General features: G+C 40.7%; 1 protein-coding gene across 5 annotated transcripts in view; it reads left to right on the top strand.

Moving 5' to 3' along the window:
• Window positions 1-380: 380 nt before the first annotated feature.
• REPS1 (RALBP1 associated Eps domain containing 1) overlaps window positions 381-17,346 on the top strand; it is an 80,350-nt gene continuing 63,384 nt past the window's right edge. For 4 of the 5 annotated variants that reach the window (XM_055324688.1, XM_055324687.1, XM_055324686.1 and 1 more), the window contains exon 1: window positions 382-802. In XM_055324688.1, coding sequence (XP_055180663.1) covers window positions 650-802 — 153 coding nt within the window. In that variant the 5' untranslated portion in view covers window positions 382-649. Of the gene's footprint in view, window positions 803-17,346 lie in introns of all 5 variants that reach the window. The other variant, XM_055324685.1, reaches the window with a different exon arrangement.

Raw genomic sequence — 17,346 nt, 5'->3', positions numbered from 1 at the left:
CTCCTCCCGGCCTCACATCCGGGTCTGGCGCGCGGCGGCCGCTGTCAGTGCGGGTGCGGGCGCGTCGGGGGCCGGGCCGGGGCGCAGTAAATGGCGGCGGAGGGAGGCGGAGCGGCGGCCACGCTCCGCTCGCGGCCCCCGAAACTTTAGACGCGAAGCCCCACAACTTTCCGGGAAGCGCCGGCGCTCCGGGGCCGTGGGCGGAAGGGGAAGCCGAGGCGGGAAGTCTGCGGGGAAGCGGCGCGGAGCCGGGGAGCCTCGAACCCGCGGCGGGGGCGGGGGCGGTGGCGGAGTCCGCCCGAGCCTCGCGCCGCCGCGGCCCCCGCCTCCTCCTCCCCCGCGCCCTCCCCTCCCCCCTCCCCTCCCCTCCCCTCCCCTCCCCCCTCGGCCGCGGAGCCGGAGCCGGAGCCCGGGACCGCGCGGGGCCTCGCAGGCGGCGGCGCGCCGAGCGACCTCCGGGCCCTGTTGCTCGCGCGCCCCCCGCGCGCCGGAGGCCGGGGCCCGGCGCGGCTTCGCGGGGCTCGGAGGAAGCCGGGGCGCGCGCGGCCCCCGCCGTCCCGGGGTCGTGGGGCCGGGCCCCGGGTCTTGCCTGCGGGGCGGGGCGGCGCGGGGCGGCGCGGGGCGGCGCGGCCGTGAGCCGGAGGCGAAGATGGAAGGCTTAACGCTGAGCGATGCGGAGCAGAAATACTACTCGGATCTCTTCTCCTACTGCGACATCGAGAGCACCAAGAAGGTGGCGGCCAACGGGCGGGTGCTGGAGCTATTCCGGGCCGCGCAGCTGCCCAACGACGTGGTCCTCCAGGTAACGCGGCCGCCCCGGGCTGGGCGGGAGGGGGCCCCGGCTCCCCGGCTCCCCGGCTCCCCGGCTCCCGGCTCCCCGGCTCCCCAGCAGCGAGCCGGCTGGGGCCGCAGGTGCCGGGGCGGCCCGCGCTCGCGCCGCGGCCGAGGGGGAGGGGTCGCTGTTAGAGGACAAAAGTCACGCGGGGATCTGGTGCGGGCGGGGGGGGCGGGGGCGGGGGGGGCGGGGGGGCGGGGGGTGGCGGGGGCGGGGGTCTGGGTGTTCTCTCTGAAGAGCCGGGTCCGGGGCCTCGCGGCTGCCCCTCAGACTCTGCTTGTCGACGCTGGAAGAGCGACTGGAGATGAAGGATCTTGGATCGCTACCGTGTCTTTGAGTCCTGGATCCTGCAGAGTAGTAAAGTTATCGGTGTAGATGATAAAAAAAAAAAAATATTTTTTTTTTTTTTTTTTTTTTTGGATTCTTGGATGAGCCAGCAGATGGGACAAAGTGGGGTTTTGTAGGAATCCAAGAAGCGGTTTTCTTAAGGAAGCTGAGTTCTTTCTTGGGGAGATCCAAAATTCGAATTTGTAGCTAGTAGTTTGCAAATAGAGGTGGAAAGAACTTGCAGTTAACTCTAGAACGTGTGACTGATGTAAAATGGACAGTTTTCGATTGGGATTCGGTAACATTTGGTGGAACTTGTGGTTTGGGCTGGCAGATGAGTATTGAGCCAGCTGTTAAGTCAAACGTGCATATTTGTTTGCTTCGATCAGATGTGTAGCACTAGAAAAGCAAGCAGTAAATTTTAAGCTTTCTCCATCACATCTGTTTTATTTAAAATAGAAGGTTTCCTAGAAGGTCTTATCTAGTGTATATGGTGAACATTATTGTTACTGTTTAATGATTCATAGCTGCTAGTCTGTCTAAACAGCATATCTGGAGCAGGTTTTAAGCTTTCATCTTTATCATGATCCAAGCCACTTACCCACATCTCCAAAACTTAAAGCCATATGCATAGGTATAATGTGAATGTCGTATACTGCAGAGGGCACTGAATCAGGGTTTTTGAGGCCTGGGTCTTTGACCCCATTCTGGTGTTAACCAGCGGTGGGACTTTGGGCCAGGTACTTTCACTCTTTAAGCGTGAATCTGCTCATCTAATGAATGAGAGGTTCCTTCTAACAAAAATTTTGGAAGTATAAAAATGCCCACGAAGGTCTCTGTTTTAGAAATTACCTGTGTGTTAACTATGACTAAGTTGAATGCGTTCTTTTTGCATGATCTTGTATGTCTTATATTGCTTTTTAAAAAGTTTTGGGAGGAAAAGTTGGATGTCTTAGATACCAACAGCTAGGAGTCTAAAATTTGTGCTGCTGTAAAGGGACAAAAATAAAATATTTCAGGCTTTGCTGGCCACATACAGTCTCTCTCGAATATGCTTTGTTTTTGCGACCTTTTTTTTTTTTTTTTTTTTTAAGATTTTATTTATTCACGAGAGAGAGCAGAGACATAGGCAGAGAGAGAAGCAGGCTCCATGCTGGGAGCCCGATGTGGGAATCCATCCGGGGACTCTGGAATCACGCCCTGAGCCAAAGGCAGACGCTCAACCACTGAGCCACCCAGGTGTCCCTGAGACCCTTTAAAAATGTAAAAAATATTCTTAGCTCAGGGGCATACAAAACAGGGTTGGGAGGGTCTACAGTCTGCTGATTCTGGCTAAAAAATGGTGGGAGCTTTGGGATACCATACTCTCACCTCTTTCTTATGCCTTTGGAGTTAGACTTTTAGAAAGACGTCTGGTCAGAACATGCTCATTAATGCTATTGCCCTTCTTTGTAGCAATAGCAAAACACACTTTCAAGTCATTTAGGAACTAAACGAGAAACTTTCTGAGTTCTGTTTTGGTTTATGTTTTTGGGGGTGGAGGGAGCTAAAATAAACAGATAAAGTAAAATAAAATATAAATAAAATATAAATATAAAATATTTATAAAATATAAAAATATAAAAATAAATATAAAATAAAATATAAAATAAACTTTCATATTTTTAATGGTGCCAGAAAACTTTAGGACTTTTAGTGTATTATTTAAGATAGACACATTAGTGTTAGTTAACCTTTGCTTGAAATCTGTTTAATCAAGTTGTTTTCACGTTTTGCTCAGTTTTATTAACATTCAAAAGTATATTTCTGTTGCTCTTCAGTATAAAGAAAGGACTTACATAGCATAAATATTCAGGATTCAGTTACAAGCTGGAAGCTGTAGGAGCTCGCTGAAGCGGAACTCTTTTACTAATATATACTGAGTATTTTGGGTATATTTGAAGGCAGTTTACTTAAAAACCGGCCTAAGACATAAAATGTGAGACAAAAGGGGAATATGGATTTGCTTCTCTTTAGAATTTTGGATTGTCTGAAAACACAGCCTCCTTTTGCTAAGCGGGAGACATTTGAGTCAACTTAACTGGGGTAGGCATCACAGGGCATCGAAAGAGGAGTAAGAATCCCTCAAGGACCTTGTAAACTACAGGAATACACATATGTGACATAAAGTACGTGAATGCCATAGGAGAGGTGCAAAGGAGGTGTGATCAGGAAAGTCTCCTTGACTTAATTGAGATGGACTTTAAATTAGTATGGAGGTAGGGCAGTGGGATGAAGGACTTGCAGGCAGAAGAAAACATGGTGAAAGGTGGAAAGTGTAGGAGCCTTTTCAAGGGGTAGCAGATAGTTAGGTTTTGCTGAAGCTGGAGTGTGCCTTGGGGACAAAGGAACATACAGTTGAAAGAGACCATATTAAGAAAGACTAAGGAATATGCAGAAGATTTCGTATTTCAGTAGGCAATGGAGACTCATTGCTGGTTATTAACCTCGAGTAAGAAGAGAGTCGAGTCGGGGGAAGGAGGCTGGTGCAGTGGTCTGGAATGTATGCTGGGTAATGGGCATCCAAACTAGGGTGACAGCTGTAGAATAGGAAACATCTGGACGAACAGGTCTGTGTTACTGAAGCGTTGCTGGGTAGACACTATGTGAGGTGCTTTGTTGGATAATGTTTAATTGAGGCCAGATTATCCAGGCTGGGTGGAGAGCTTTGAACTAATTGTAAAGGTAACAGGGAGGTGTAGTTTAAGAGAAATGATTCATAAAAGCCGTGCTTTACAAGACCTGTAGGAGATCAGTGCAACAGGAATTAGAGGGAAGAAGCTGGAGATGAATTTGGGGAACCATTCTCTGTTGCATGTATGAGGTGATGAGGAACTGGGCCATGGTGCTCAGATGCAGGAGTGGGGGACATCCTGGGGAAGATGATTTTGTCTCCCAAGGGGCATTTGATACTGTCTGGAGACATTTTTGGTTGTCCCTACTTGCAGGGAAGGAGCAGTTGTACCGGCATCTGGCAGGTAGAGGCCAGTGATGCCGCTAAACATACTACAATGCTCAGGACAGTGCCCGCAACGAAGATTGATAGGGGCCCAAATGTCAGTCAGTGGTGCTGAGATTGAGAAATCCTCACCTGGACTCTGGTGGTAACAGTGGAACGGAAAATGAGGCTCGAAATTATGAAGGTAGACTTGACGGGCCTGAGTTACCTGGTGATATTTAGATGAGGGAAGATTAGTGTGAGGATTATTCCCTGTTGGTCACCACTCACCACTTGGGCAGGAAGAGAGAGCCTGGTTTTAAAAAAGATACTGGTGGGTTTGATTTCTGGCATTTTGAGAGGGCAGTGCAAAAAGTCTCTGGAGATAGTTGGAAACTCCTGGACATTTGTCCACACCAAATGCTTGTTCTTACAGTGAAATTCAGATATTCAAGTCTCTTTCTCTGCCTTTCTCACCTAAGTATCTCAGGGGTAGGGGACGGACAGCTTCTTAAACTGTGAGCATGCATGTACACATCAGGACTTTGATGTAGTAGTTTTCAGCATTTGTTAATAAAAGTCATGAGAAGGCTGAGTCATCTGGGGGAATGAATGTGGAGAACAAAGAACAGAGGGCCCAGAACTGAAGGAGGAAGGAGCTGGCATTTATTGAGTGCATGTTATGTTCCTTTTACTGGGCATGTCGTTTTCATGCAGGAACTCATTTGATCCTTACAACACCCTGTGAAGTGGGTGTTATTTTTATTTATTAACTAGGAACATGATAGGTAGAGAAGTTAAATAACTTGTTAGTGAATAAAGCATCTCTCCTTTCCCATTATTCCTTGCTACCTTTCAGCTTTTTCTTACTTTCACTGTTCATGTGATTGATTTGCCCAGAGTTCAAGAGTGGAGATTTAAGATTGATTTTGAGTTATGTATGGATTTCCTTCTTTGCATAGTGAATGGTTTTATGTATGATGCTGTCTTGAGACACAGCCACTTAAGAGAAATAAGATTCTTGTGGTTGTTATCTTGTACACACAGAGACACAATTTACATTATTACTACAATTGTCAGATATTTTAAAGGCAATTCAGTACACTAGTTTTGAAATAGAGTAAGACTTGTATCGAGTTTAATGGTTTGTTTTTGGAGACGTGTATTAGTAGATAAAATGAATGAGCTAAAAGCTTTGTAGAATTATGCTCCACAACAGAGAGGAACAGGACTGGGTGGAGAAAAATTTGGTTCATAGGATTTAATCAGGAATTTTGCTTTTTGCTGAACAAAATAACAAACGTTTATTGGCTTAAAAATCAGAAGTAATTTATTTTTTTAAAGATTAGGCAAAGTATGCTACTACACTGATGAGTATGTTTTCTTAGCTTTTATTGAAAGCTTCTGTTTTGGGAAAAATATATATTTTTTAAGATTTTTATTTATTTGAGAGAGAGAGAGAGAGAGCGCGTGTTGAGCAGGGGGGCCGGGTAGAGGGAAGGGGAGAAACAGATTCCCCTCTGAGCAGGGAGTCTGATGTGGTACTCAATCCCAGCACCCTGGGATCATGATCTGGGATGAAGACAGACATTTGCCAGACTGAGCCACCCAAGCACCCCCCCCCCCCATTTTGGAGAATGTTTTAAAACTTCATAGAGACCTTGAGTGCATAAAAGCTTGATAAAAGGTTCTAGTACTAACAGTTCTTTCATTGAGGGTTATAACCAGTGTACCCCTATTCATGAAGCTCAAGAAATCTTTTAGGTTATTTTTTTGAACAACATCTCAGTAGAATATTTGAATAACACATTAATTTAATGGATGAAAAATGACAATGAAATATAAACCATTTCGTTTTTCTCTTGAAATTTGTTCAATTACAAGATCTGCTCGTCAGTGATAATATTAAAATAGAGAAGTAGAGCTTCATTTGTTCATTGAAAGTTATAAATTTAATGTAAAGGTCAGATTTGTTATTCTGGAGTAATGATTTCTTTATCTGTAATTTCTGAATCACTAATTACAACAAATTACAAATATGATCTTGCCTTAATTAGACATTTCCTGTACACAGTTGAAAAACATATACTGTTTGTGAGAGAAGTCATACTTAATGACTTTCTGTAGTGTCATATTTACCTCTTAAATTTCTTTTTCCTGTATCATATCATGCTAGCTTTAATCTTTTTTTTTTTTTTCTTTATAGATTAATAGCCCAGAGTTAGAGTCGTAGTATTTGGGGAACTCATGCTAAGCATTTTGATGGAGCTATAAAAGAGAAGTTGGTAATAAGGAACACTATAAACATGGGAGGCAAGTTCCAGTCCTGTCTTTAGCTAGCCTTGTGACCTTGAACAGATCACTTAATATCTTGGATTCTTGTTCTCATAGCCTGAAGTGATTGGATTGGGTTTTTCAAATAAAATTGTTACAGTGTCAAAATGGCCCCCTAGCCAGCCAGCCACACCCTTGAGAACATAGTGTACAGTCTTGAAATTAGTTGCTCCACAATTTTAACACATTGGTTTCTTTCACATTCTTTGGCGATTTGAAGAGAATATCAGCCTGGAATGCTGAAGTGACTACATACATGAGCAGGAACTAATAATGAAAAGGTTGTAAGGTCTGTGGTTTCCTAATTCTTCAAGATATTTGGCCAGTGAAAATTTGGAAAGGATGATAAGACTTGGCATTTCTCATCTTTTCCTTCATAGATGTTTCATTTTCTGTAGCTTTTTCTGTGATAGATGCATTTTCATTCATCTTTTCCCTCCTTTACATCTATATAAAGAATTTATGTCTGCTGGGTTGCACATATAGGCATGACATAAAAATCAGGACATGATAACCTTGTCTCAGAAATCTTTTTTTAAGTTCATACCATACACTAAATTCCATTGAGATTTAGTAAATTATAGGACTTAGGCCTTTAAAAAAATACTGTTTTTTTAAAAAAAAGATTTTATTTATTTATTTCAGAGAGAAAGAGAGTAAGCTGGAGAGAGAGACACATACAACAGGAGTGGGGGGGGGAGAAGCAGACTCCCCACCGAGCAGCAAGCCTGATACGGGGTTCCCTCTCAGTACTCTAGGATCATGACCTGAGCTGAAGGCAGACACAACCAGCTGAGCCACCCAGGCACCCCCTAAAAAATACTGTATCTTCTTTTCATTTTGTTTCATGAATTGATTTTATGTTCAGTTTGAGTCTATCTTGTTAAATGATGAAGTTAGAATTTATTAGATTACATATATCTTCTAACTCTTGGATTGCGGTTTCCTTTGAAATTCTGTTGCATGTACTAGACATCTATTTAGAAAACACAGTTTATAAAGTTGTGCATATAATTTGAGGTTGCTAGCTTTCCTCCAATTTAGCCAAGCTCATCCCGTGGACCTCTACATAAAGTTTTGAAGAAGAGCAGACATACCTCTGAAGTGCTAAACATAATGTTTTAAGTTAGTTTTGTATATTTTCATGAATACTTTTTGATGGTATTATTTACATTAGGGGTATATATTTAGCAGTAGTAAAAAATCAGAAATCCTTACTGCCTTTATGGATTATGTTAATGTTAAGGAAAAGAACATGTACAGTTAATAGAGAATGATTGCAGACTCCAGGGCCCTACTTAGTTGTAGGAGGATGGTTCCTCTGAGGACGTATGGACACAGGTAAGGGAGCAAGAATGAGATGTTTCACATCAGAGAAAGCATATGAAGGGCCTGAAGCTTAAAGAACTTAATGTGTTTGAGGAAATGAAACGCTGGAGCACTATAGGGGAGGGGAGATGGTCATGGCAGGGACCACATACTACAGGTCCTTTGTACACAGCAACAAGCAGTTTAGATTTGAAAATACGAAAAAAGTTTTTAGTAAGGGAGTACCATCTGAATTATGTTTTGAAAGCTTACCCTGCTGTATAGAGAAGAGAATATTAGGCAAACAGAAAGATTGGCCAGTGGATATACGGTAGCTCAAATAGGAGATGATGACTTAGATTAGTGAGGTGTCAGTGGGATGGAGAGGAGTGGATATATTTGAGATATTTTGAGCGGCAAAAATAGGACGACATGACAATGGATTGGATATGGAGCATAAGTTAGAACTCAGATGTTGCTGGAAGTCAACATTATTGGATGGCTGGGAGAGGATATTTTTGTTTGTGTTTGTTTTCTGTGGAGGAGTAATGGTAAATTCAGGAGGGTTTTTGTTTGTTTGTTTGTTTGTTTGTTTTTGGTCAATCATAGGTTCTTAGAATCATGTAGATTGTCAGGTCTCTACCAGAGAGGATCAAAGATATTTGGCTTGGAGATGTCAATTTGAAGATTATCAGTGTATTACTAGTGATACTTAAAAGCCATGAAAATAGATGAAATCAGGGAAGAAGAGAAGGAAGAGACTATAGAGAGGAAAGACGCTTTGGCTAGAAATGGAACCCTGAGGAATGCACATTTTTAAGTTGGGTAAACTGGGAGAAGGCCTTTAGGAAGGAGACTAATAAGAAAGAGTGGTTGTAGGGAAATTGAGAGTGTATTTTGGATTATATCATGGATGCCAAGAAATATGAGTATTTCAAGAAAAGAATACTTAACTGTGTTGAGTTTGGCCAAGAGGTTTGGAAGATATGGGCAGAAATATGCCCATTGGATTTGGTGGTCTGGAGGTCATCAGTAACTTTGATGAGCCAGTTTCATGGAATGGTAGAGGTGGCAGCCAGATTTGAGTGACTTGAGGGATACTTGATGGCCCAGGAACTAGACATAGGGTGTATAGATAGCTTTTTATAGAAGTTTGCTGATGAAATGAAATAGACATGAGGTAGAAACTGGAGGTATTCGAGGATATAAAGGAAGTCTTTTCTGATTTATTTTTTGAGTATAAAAAGTATACTGCAGCATGATTTTAGTTGTTAGGCTTAACAAGGGAAGAAAGGAAGAGAAAGGGTGTTGACAAAGCAATATTGTTCAGAATCCTGGCTGCATAGAATGGTCTTAACAGAAAAGGGATCTCTTCCTCAATTTTGAAAGGGAAAAACAATGAAGAACATGGATATGGAACCAAGTATGTACATAGTGGAGGAAAATAAGGATATTCTAGCCTAATGGTTTCTACTTCTACTTTTTTTTTTTTTTTACACAAACTGAGGCAATATTAACAATTTGGTAGTAGGAACAATCTGAATATGAAAGCAACAAAAAAAATCTATGGTAGCATCAAAAAGAGTAAATATTTAGGAATAAATTTTAAAAAGATGAGCTACCTAAGCTGGCTCAGTTGGTAAAGCTGGCAACTCTCGATCTTGGTGTTGTAAGTTCGAGCCCTACAATTGATGCAGAGTGGACTTAAAAATAAAATCTTTAACGAAAAGCACCAAAATTTCTATACTGCAAAACATTACTAAGAGATATTAAAGATTTAGATAAATGGAAAGGGGTGCCTCAGTGGCACCCTTGGTTAAGGGTCCAACTTGTGGTTTCGGCATGATTCCTGATCTCAGGGTCATGAGATCATGCTCCGATCATGAGATCAAGCCCTGTGTCATGCTCTATGATGATCTCAGAATCTGCTTGAGATTCCCTCTCTGCACTCCTGCTCTTTCCCTCTCTAATATATAAATAAATCTATAAATAATAGACAGTCTGTATTCATAGATTGGAAGATTGATGTTAAAATGGCAGTTGTCCCCAAACTTCTCTCTAGATACAAAACCTCAATATCAAAATTACTTACATAATTGACATTTGTTAAGCGTCTTATGTTCTGAATATCATATGAAAGGTGATACATTGATAATTATGTGTAGAGGAGATTGCCACTTGAAGATTCATTACAACCAGGTATATTTACGTGGAGCACTAGTACTGGAATAATAATTCTGGCTTTAACATTTATTCATTGCTTTCTGTGTACATGCCTTATATGTACTAGATTTTTTTTTTTGAGATTTTTATTTATTCATGAGAGACAGAGAGAGAGAGAGAGGCAGAGACACAGGCAGGAGAAGCAGGCTCCATGCAGGGAGCCTGATGTGGGACTTGATCCCTGGTCTCCAGGATCAGGCCCTGGGCTGAAGGCGGTGCTAAACCACTGAGCCACCCGGGCTACCCTGATCTAGATTTTTTTATGTGTACATTATTTAATAGCTTTAGAAGGGGCTGAAAAAGTTGTGATTTAGAAAGAATTGAGACCAGTTTCTGTTGACTTTGGGTCGTATGCTGAATTTATATACACTTAATTCAGATATCTTAATTTTTTGGAAAATTACACATAGTGCCTCAAAAATAATGACTTTGAAATAATCATGCCTGATAAGTAGTAATTTAATAAAATAGTAGTTTTAATCTACAGGAAGGACTACTTCTGGTTATCTTTTATTAAAATAATCACTGTCAGGATTCTTGGTTTCCACTCAGGTCATGATCTCAGGATCCTGAGAATAGAGTCCTGCCTCAGGCTGATATTCAGCGTGGAGTGTGCTTAAGATTATCTTTTCCTGTCCCTCTGCCCCTCACACACACCCTGCACATGTGAGCGTGCTCTCTCTCTCTCTCTCTCTCACAAATCTTTAAAAAAATAATCACCATCACCATCATGAATCTTTTTTTAGGCTAAAAGCTTCTAATGTTACTTTGAAGCATTGATTTGGTGGCTTTGTATTTCTGAATTGTTGTATCCAGTCCGAATTTGCATAAGTGATAGATCTGGGACCCAGTCCTCACAATCATGTAAATATGCTGCGTTGGATAAAGAGTAGCCAACAGCCCTGATCTAAGAGTGATTATTGTTTCTTGTCCATGGAATATGTCAGATGTATGTGGAAATAGAAATCTCTATCCTTGAAAAAAAAATCATTGTCTAGAAACTATTAAGAATTATTGATTTTTCTTTGTGTCTCATTTAGGACTAGAAGGAACAGAGGTTTGTTTATTTTTTTAAAGATTTATTTATTTATTTGTTTATTTTTTTTAAGATTTATTTATTTATTCATTCAGAGAGAAAGACAGGCAGAGACACAGGCAGAGGGAGAAGCGGTCTCCATGCAGGAAGCCCGATGCGGGACTCGATCCGGGGTCTCCAGGATCACGCCCTGGGCTGCAGGCGGCGCTAAACTGCTGCACCACCGGGGCTGCCCCAGAGCTTTGTTTATACACAAGTGTTTAAGGTCATGATCTCAGGGTTGTGAGGTGGAACCCCCCATTCAGGCTCTGTGCTAGAATCCTGCTTAAGATTCTCTCTCCGTCTCCTGCCCACCCCCAGAAAAAGAAGAATTCATATTTTTTAGAGCACTTAATTATGTTCCATAGAAAAATATTTAATTATAACACCCTTATTCTGTGCCAGCAAGTATTGAGTATTCGAATGTGACAGTTCTAGATTTGAATCTCCACTTGGGTGCCAGGATGGTTCCATTGGTTAAGTGTCTGCCTTTGGCTCAGGTCCTGATCTCAGGTCGGAGCCCCATGTCAGGTTCTTGCTTAGTGGGGAATCTGCTTGTTCCTCTGCCCCTCCCCTGTGCTCTCTCTCCCTCTCACATAAATAAATGAATCTCCGCTTTGTATTTAATAACTCTTGCCCTGAACAAGTAATTTAACCTCTCTTGAAGACTCCCATTTCCTCATTCGTAGACTGAGGATAATATCAGATAATATCAGTAATACCAGAAGTTTTCATAATACCAAAGTGAAATAAAGTATAAACAGAGCAAAGTACCCGGTTCTAAGAGGGTGATCAAATAAGTGTCATTCAGTCAAGCTCTGCTTATTTGAGAAAACTTGTAATTTATAGCATCTTGGCTTTCATAGTAAAAATCTCTCTCCACACTTGTAAACCTAGGTATATATACCTTTTATTTTATTTTTTGCTTGAAATTAACAATAACTGCCCCCAGTCCTTTGATCTTATCAGTAATGCTATTTGTTTCATCCTTTTACTATGGAATTAGAGGCTTTGTCCTCTTGAAATGAATTGTACCCACCAAAAGGCTATATAATGAAGGATGATTTTAAGGTTTTGATTTTATGTAGCTTACAGAGTGGTGATAACCATTAACAGAAAGAAGTGAGGAGGGTTGTATAGTTTTTTTGGGATACCTTGTGCTGAATTTTGGATGTGCTGAGATGTCATGTTCATCTGTGTTAGCAAGATTCAGTGGGCATTTCAGGGCTTGAGAGTAGCAGCTGGGTGGCCTTAAAGCTTGTGCAGACTTGATGGTTGTTTCTGAATAAGGCTGTTGACTAAAAAAATGAAGATTTCATACTTCATTATATTTAAAATATTCTTTCACAGTAAATGGCAAATTGCACTTTTGCTGTAGAGTTTTAGGTATTCTCACTTAAGATTTCAGAGGTTTTCTGAAATATTCTTGAGACCCCTAGCAAGGCGAGGTGGATGTAGAAGTATAATATTTGCCTAAAATTAGTGTAGCCTCCAAAAAGTTGAACCTTGGATGTTAAACCCAGAAGTATTTGCATATTTTTTGACATTTGCATATTTAATATAAGAGCCTCTTAGCCATTTGCAAGCAATACCCAAGTCATCCACACATAGTATGATCGCATTTTGGCTGAGGAATGCGCCTTGGAGCTCTAGAATAGTCTAGCCTACTCTTCCACTAGCATCTCATTGCAGCTTTGTGGTTCTTATTTAACACAAGGTTTCATTTAATCCTTATAGTAAGCCTGTTATTCCCATTTTATTAATAAGAAAATGTATGCTTTTATGATACTCTAAAATTAGTGGATTCTTCAAGATTTGTGAACAAATTCCTTGAAGATCAGTTACCTTGTAGCTGTAGCGTTGCTATACTGTTTTATTTAGGAGATGGTTCTATTGAATTCTGTTCTCTGTATATTCAAAATATGTTTTTCCTATTTAATATTCTATAATAACATTCATTAAGTCAGCAATCACTATCAGACACCTTTTATGCACCAATGTATTCATCCAGGTACTGAATATATAGAGATGAGTAAAAGAGACATAGTTCCTGCTCTTCAGGTAAACTTAAATCTTTTCTCCTAAGCTCCAGCAATCTACCAGGGTAACTGTTACTATCAGGATCATGACCATATCCCAGACATTTTTTGGTGGTTAATATTTGTTGAATATTGAATGAGTGAGCACAAATTTATCTTTTTTTCCCAGAAGTATGTTTGCTGATCACTAACTTTAATGCTGTAATAATAATAAAATAATAATAGATGCTGTTGTGTAGTGCCTACTGTATGCCAGCTACTGTTTTTGCCCCTTTACTAGTATTAATTCATTTAATTCTCAATGTGGGTACAGTTTATTTTACCTGTTTTTAAAATAAAGACATGGAGAGGATAAATAACTTCTTAACAGTAGCTGGCATATAGTAGGCACTGCACCAACTGTTAAGATTCTAAAAGGACTCAGGCCACTAGAGGCAGACCGCAAGCAAGTAGGGGCCTCTCAACATAATTTCAAAGAAGAAATTTGGGGATTTAGAGTATTTTAGATAGAGGACAAAGAGATGAGCATAGAAGTGGGATAATAAGTATTAATCATATAATACTTAGGAAGTAGAGAACACTGTGGTTACAAACAGGACTACTTAACTCCCAACTCTACCATTTACTAGCTGTGTAATCTTGACAGTTACAAGTCCTCTTTACCTCTGTCTTTCAGGCATGTGTCTTCGAACATTCTGTAAATGAAACTTAAAAATAGGTTCTTCTACATTTATTTAGATACACTGATTATTTTCAGTTTGCTAATAAGTATATTAATAACTTTATTAAAATAAAGGAATGTGATCCAAAACTATTTTTATATAAAGACAAAGAACATTCTAATAGATTGTTAAACCAAACACTTTTATTTACTAAAGCAAAGTTAGTCAAGGTCTCCTCTAGGAAATCTGGGTAATATTCATTCATCTGACTTTTTTGAGAGCCTGCTTATTATAAGCTCAAGAGGACTGAAACTTGGGAGAAAGTTTACAGAAACATGGTTTGGATCTCCTGAACAGAACGGGCAGCTTATGCCACAGAGATGAATAAGGTCAGGCAAGATGACTTTGTTAAGTAAAAGAAAGAGCATAAGAGAAAGCCTGAAGTAGCTGCTTGGGGCTTTGGAGGGAGATGAGCAGAGAAGCAAGGAAAGAAAGCATGTCTTGGAAAAGCATAGTCTGTTGCATGCTGCAAAACTCAATATTGGGTTTCACAGAAGTATAAGAATGGAAATCAGGGGGAGCCTGGGTGGCTCAGCAGTTTAGCGCTGCCTTCACCCTAGGGCCTGATCCTGGAGACTCAGGATCGAGTCCCACGTCAGACTCCCTGCATGGAGCCTGCTTCTCCTTCTGCCTGTGTCTCTGCCTCTCCCCCCCCCCCCCCCCCCCGTCTCTCTGTGTGTCTCTCATGAATTAAAAAAAAAAAAAAATGGAAAGATTGCTTGCTGCCAAGTTTGTATATTACTTTCAAAACATTTTTTAATTAAGACTTTTGGTTAACTCATTCTAGATTTTTCTCTTAAATTCTCCAAATTGTTACTGAGGTTTTACATATTCTTCGTTGGTATCTAGAACAAATCCTTCTCATGATGAGTTCATTTCTATATACTGAGGTATATGCAGACTAACTCATTTTTAAAAGTCCTTTGTTTCCTTTATAATTTTTATCCCAGACATAATATTTATCTAAATTATCTGAGTCATCAAGAATATCTCTGTAATATTATTTTGTTGCCCATGGAATAAGAAAACTATTTGAAATAATAATTCAAAATCTTTATATCATTCATGCTTTGTTTTGTTCTGCTTTAACTTGACATCCTTCTTCTTACTTTTCCCTAATCATTTGAATGAGATATCCCTCCTTCTGTAATTTTCCCACACTGTTCTGTATGTTTGCACTTGTATACAACTTGGACTTTTAGCTTCCTGCTCACGTGTCTGTTTTTCCTTGATAGGTGGCAAGCAACTTGAAGGCAAGTATTTACTTATCATTATTTGTTTCCTTCATATCATTGTTCATGATAGGCACCCCAAACCTATTGGACTGGTTAATTAGCACATCAGGCCTTCATTCCTTATCAGTACATTGGTGGATCCTAACCTGACCTTTTCATTTTATCATACTACCTTAAAAATTCTGAGTAACAGCCCTGGTGGCGCAGCGGTTTAGTGCCGCCTGCAGCCCGGGGTCTGATCCTGGAGACCCGGGATCAAGTCCCACATCGGGCTCCCTGCGTGGAGCCTGCTTCTCCCTCCGCCTCTCTCTCGCTTGCTCTGTATCTCTCATGAGTAAATAAAATAAAATCTTAAAAAAAAAAAATTCTGAATAACAGTGTATGAACCTCTTGGAACAATATGAAACCTTTGAGACAAGATTGTATAGATCTTCAATTAGACTGAGTATGCTAGTTAATACTTATGAAGTTGTTCAGGTGGCTCTAATCAGATATAGTGAGCTTGCATACTAACAACTTTTCTGTAAGGTACTGTGCCTAAAGGCTGTTCTCTTAATTTTTAAAGATAATTACGGTTCACTTTAGTCATAAACTCACGAGTTCCTCTGCCCTTTAGAAGTATAATTTCTAATTTTTGAACTTGACAATAAGCAGGAAGTGGTAGAGAATCTAAATAAGGGAAGAAAAAATCTAAATAAGGAAATAGGTCAGTAGTTTCTAATTTAATTTGATTGACACTTTGGGAGGAAAAGCATAGCATTCTCATGAAATGCCGGGCCCTGACACTAGAGCTATCAGATCTGAATAGTCCTGTCTGCCAGCCTTAAAATTACCTACCACTCACCCCCACATCTCACAATCTTGTTTCGTATTATTGTCTTAACATGGACTGTGTGTTCCCACCCACCAAATCTGTTTTCTGTTTCTCACAGTTACTTGTTCTTTATCAGCTTCTTTTCATCATGCTACTTTGTTTATCTGCAGTACCCTCCCCCACGTACCATCCTCCCCTTTTTTTCAGAACATGAGTTAGCTTTGGTATCTATGGAAATCCAATTTGAACAACCTCACTCTCACTCTGAGACTTTGTCTCCTACCCATAATTTTGTATGTGTTTTGTACTAGGTTGCTTTTTGTTCATTTATGTCATTGTTTAGCTGCTCTTCCAGTAGATTTACCTCTCAACAATATTTAAGCAAACTGAATAAAATTCAGGTTTCATTTCTTTCATGACCTTGTGATATCTAGAGCAGCAAAAGCACATAGTAGATGTTTAGAGAACATAGCCAGCTTTTAAGGGTAAGGAAGTTGCTTAGCTCTGCTTATTGCTGTGCACTCATAGACGTGTTTGGGATGATGAATTAAGACAAGTCTGGGCTCTTCACCCAGGGAAGTAAAAAGTGGGGGTGGTAAAGCTTGCAGCCTTGGATGTTCCTCTGCCAGCACTATGGGTACTCTCTCTGCCCACCCCAGTCAACGTTCTGGGCACGAGAAGAGAAGAGGAGGAGGTGGCAAGAACGGAAACAAATAGCACAGAATTCTCTGAGATCTGACTTTGGTGCTTTGCCGACTGATGTTGCCAGTTCCCCCTGCCTCCCTTTCAAAACCTAGCCCCACCCCCCCAATTTCTTTTTTTTATAGCAGAGTGACTGTAAGAAGTTTAATGAGAAACAAAACTAGGAATTTGCGGGCAGGTAAGAAATAAATTCTGGTCGAGTCTGGATATCCTAGCACTATAGCATATACCTTCTTTAATAAAATGGAATAAAGCACAACTTCTGTCCAGTTCTATTGTACCTGGCTGGAAATGGACGACCACAGACAGACCCACTTAAAGATGAGGGTGTGAGGCACACTTCACATGACATCACACACAGCCTATTCCCTAGCACAGGCATTGAAACTTGTATCACAACAGAATGACAGGTTATAATATAGTATTTGTCATGGTCTGTATGAATCTAACAGGAATAATAGAAATTGCTGATGTGAAACCTTTGAGATATAAGAGCCTACTGTATTCTCTGCCTCCCTGCAAAAAGCTAAGGATTTAATAGCCAGAGGAAGGGAGTTTGTGGTTGGCTTTTCTGTTACTGCCCACAGTTTTAAACCCCTAGAATTAGAAATCTTTTACTTTCTTCATCATATTTCTGCAAATTCCCCCTAAGACTAGATTCTAGAGTGAATCTAAACTTTGTGTTCCTCATTTGCATGTAACAAATGGCCAAAATAGCATTGTCATAGTTACTAATTGTATTGTATCATGGCTAT

This window comes from Nyctereutes procyonoides, unplaced genomic scaffold (assembly GCF_905146905.1).
Source record: "Nyctereutes procyonoides isolate TBG_1078 unplaced genomic scaffold, NYPRO_anot_genome, whole genome shotgun sequence".
Taxonomy (NCBI): domain Eukaryota; kingdom Metazoa; phylum Chordata; class Mammalia; order Carnivora; family Canidae; genus Nyctereutes; species Nyctereutes procyonoides.
Note: the sequence above shows the minus strand (reverse complement) of the source record. Positions and strands in the feature narration are given on the sequence as shown.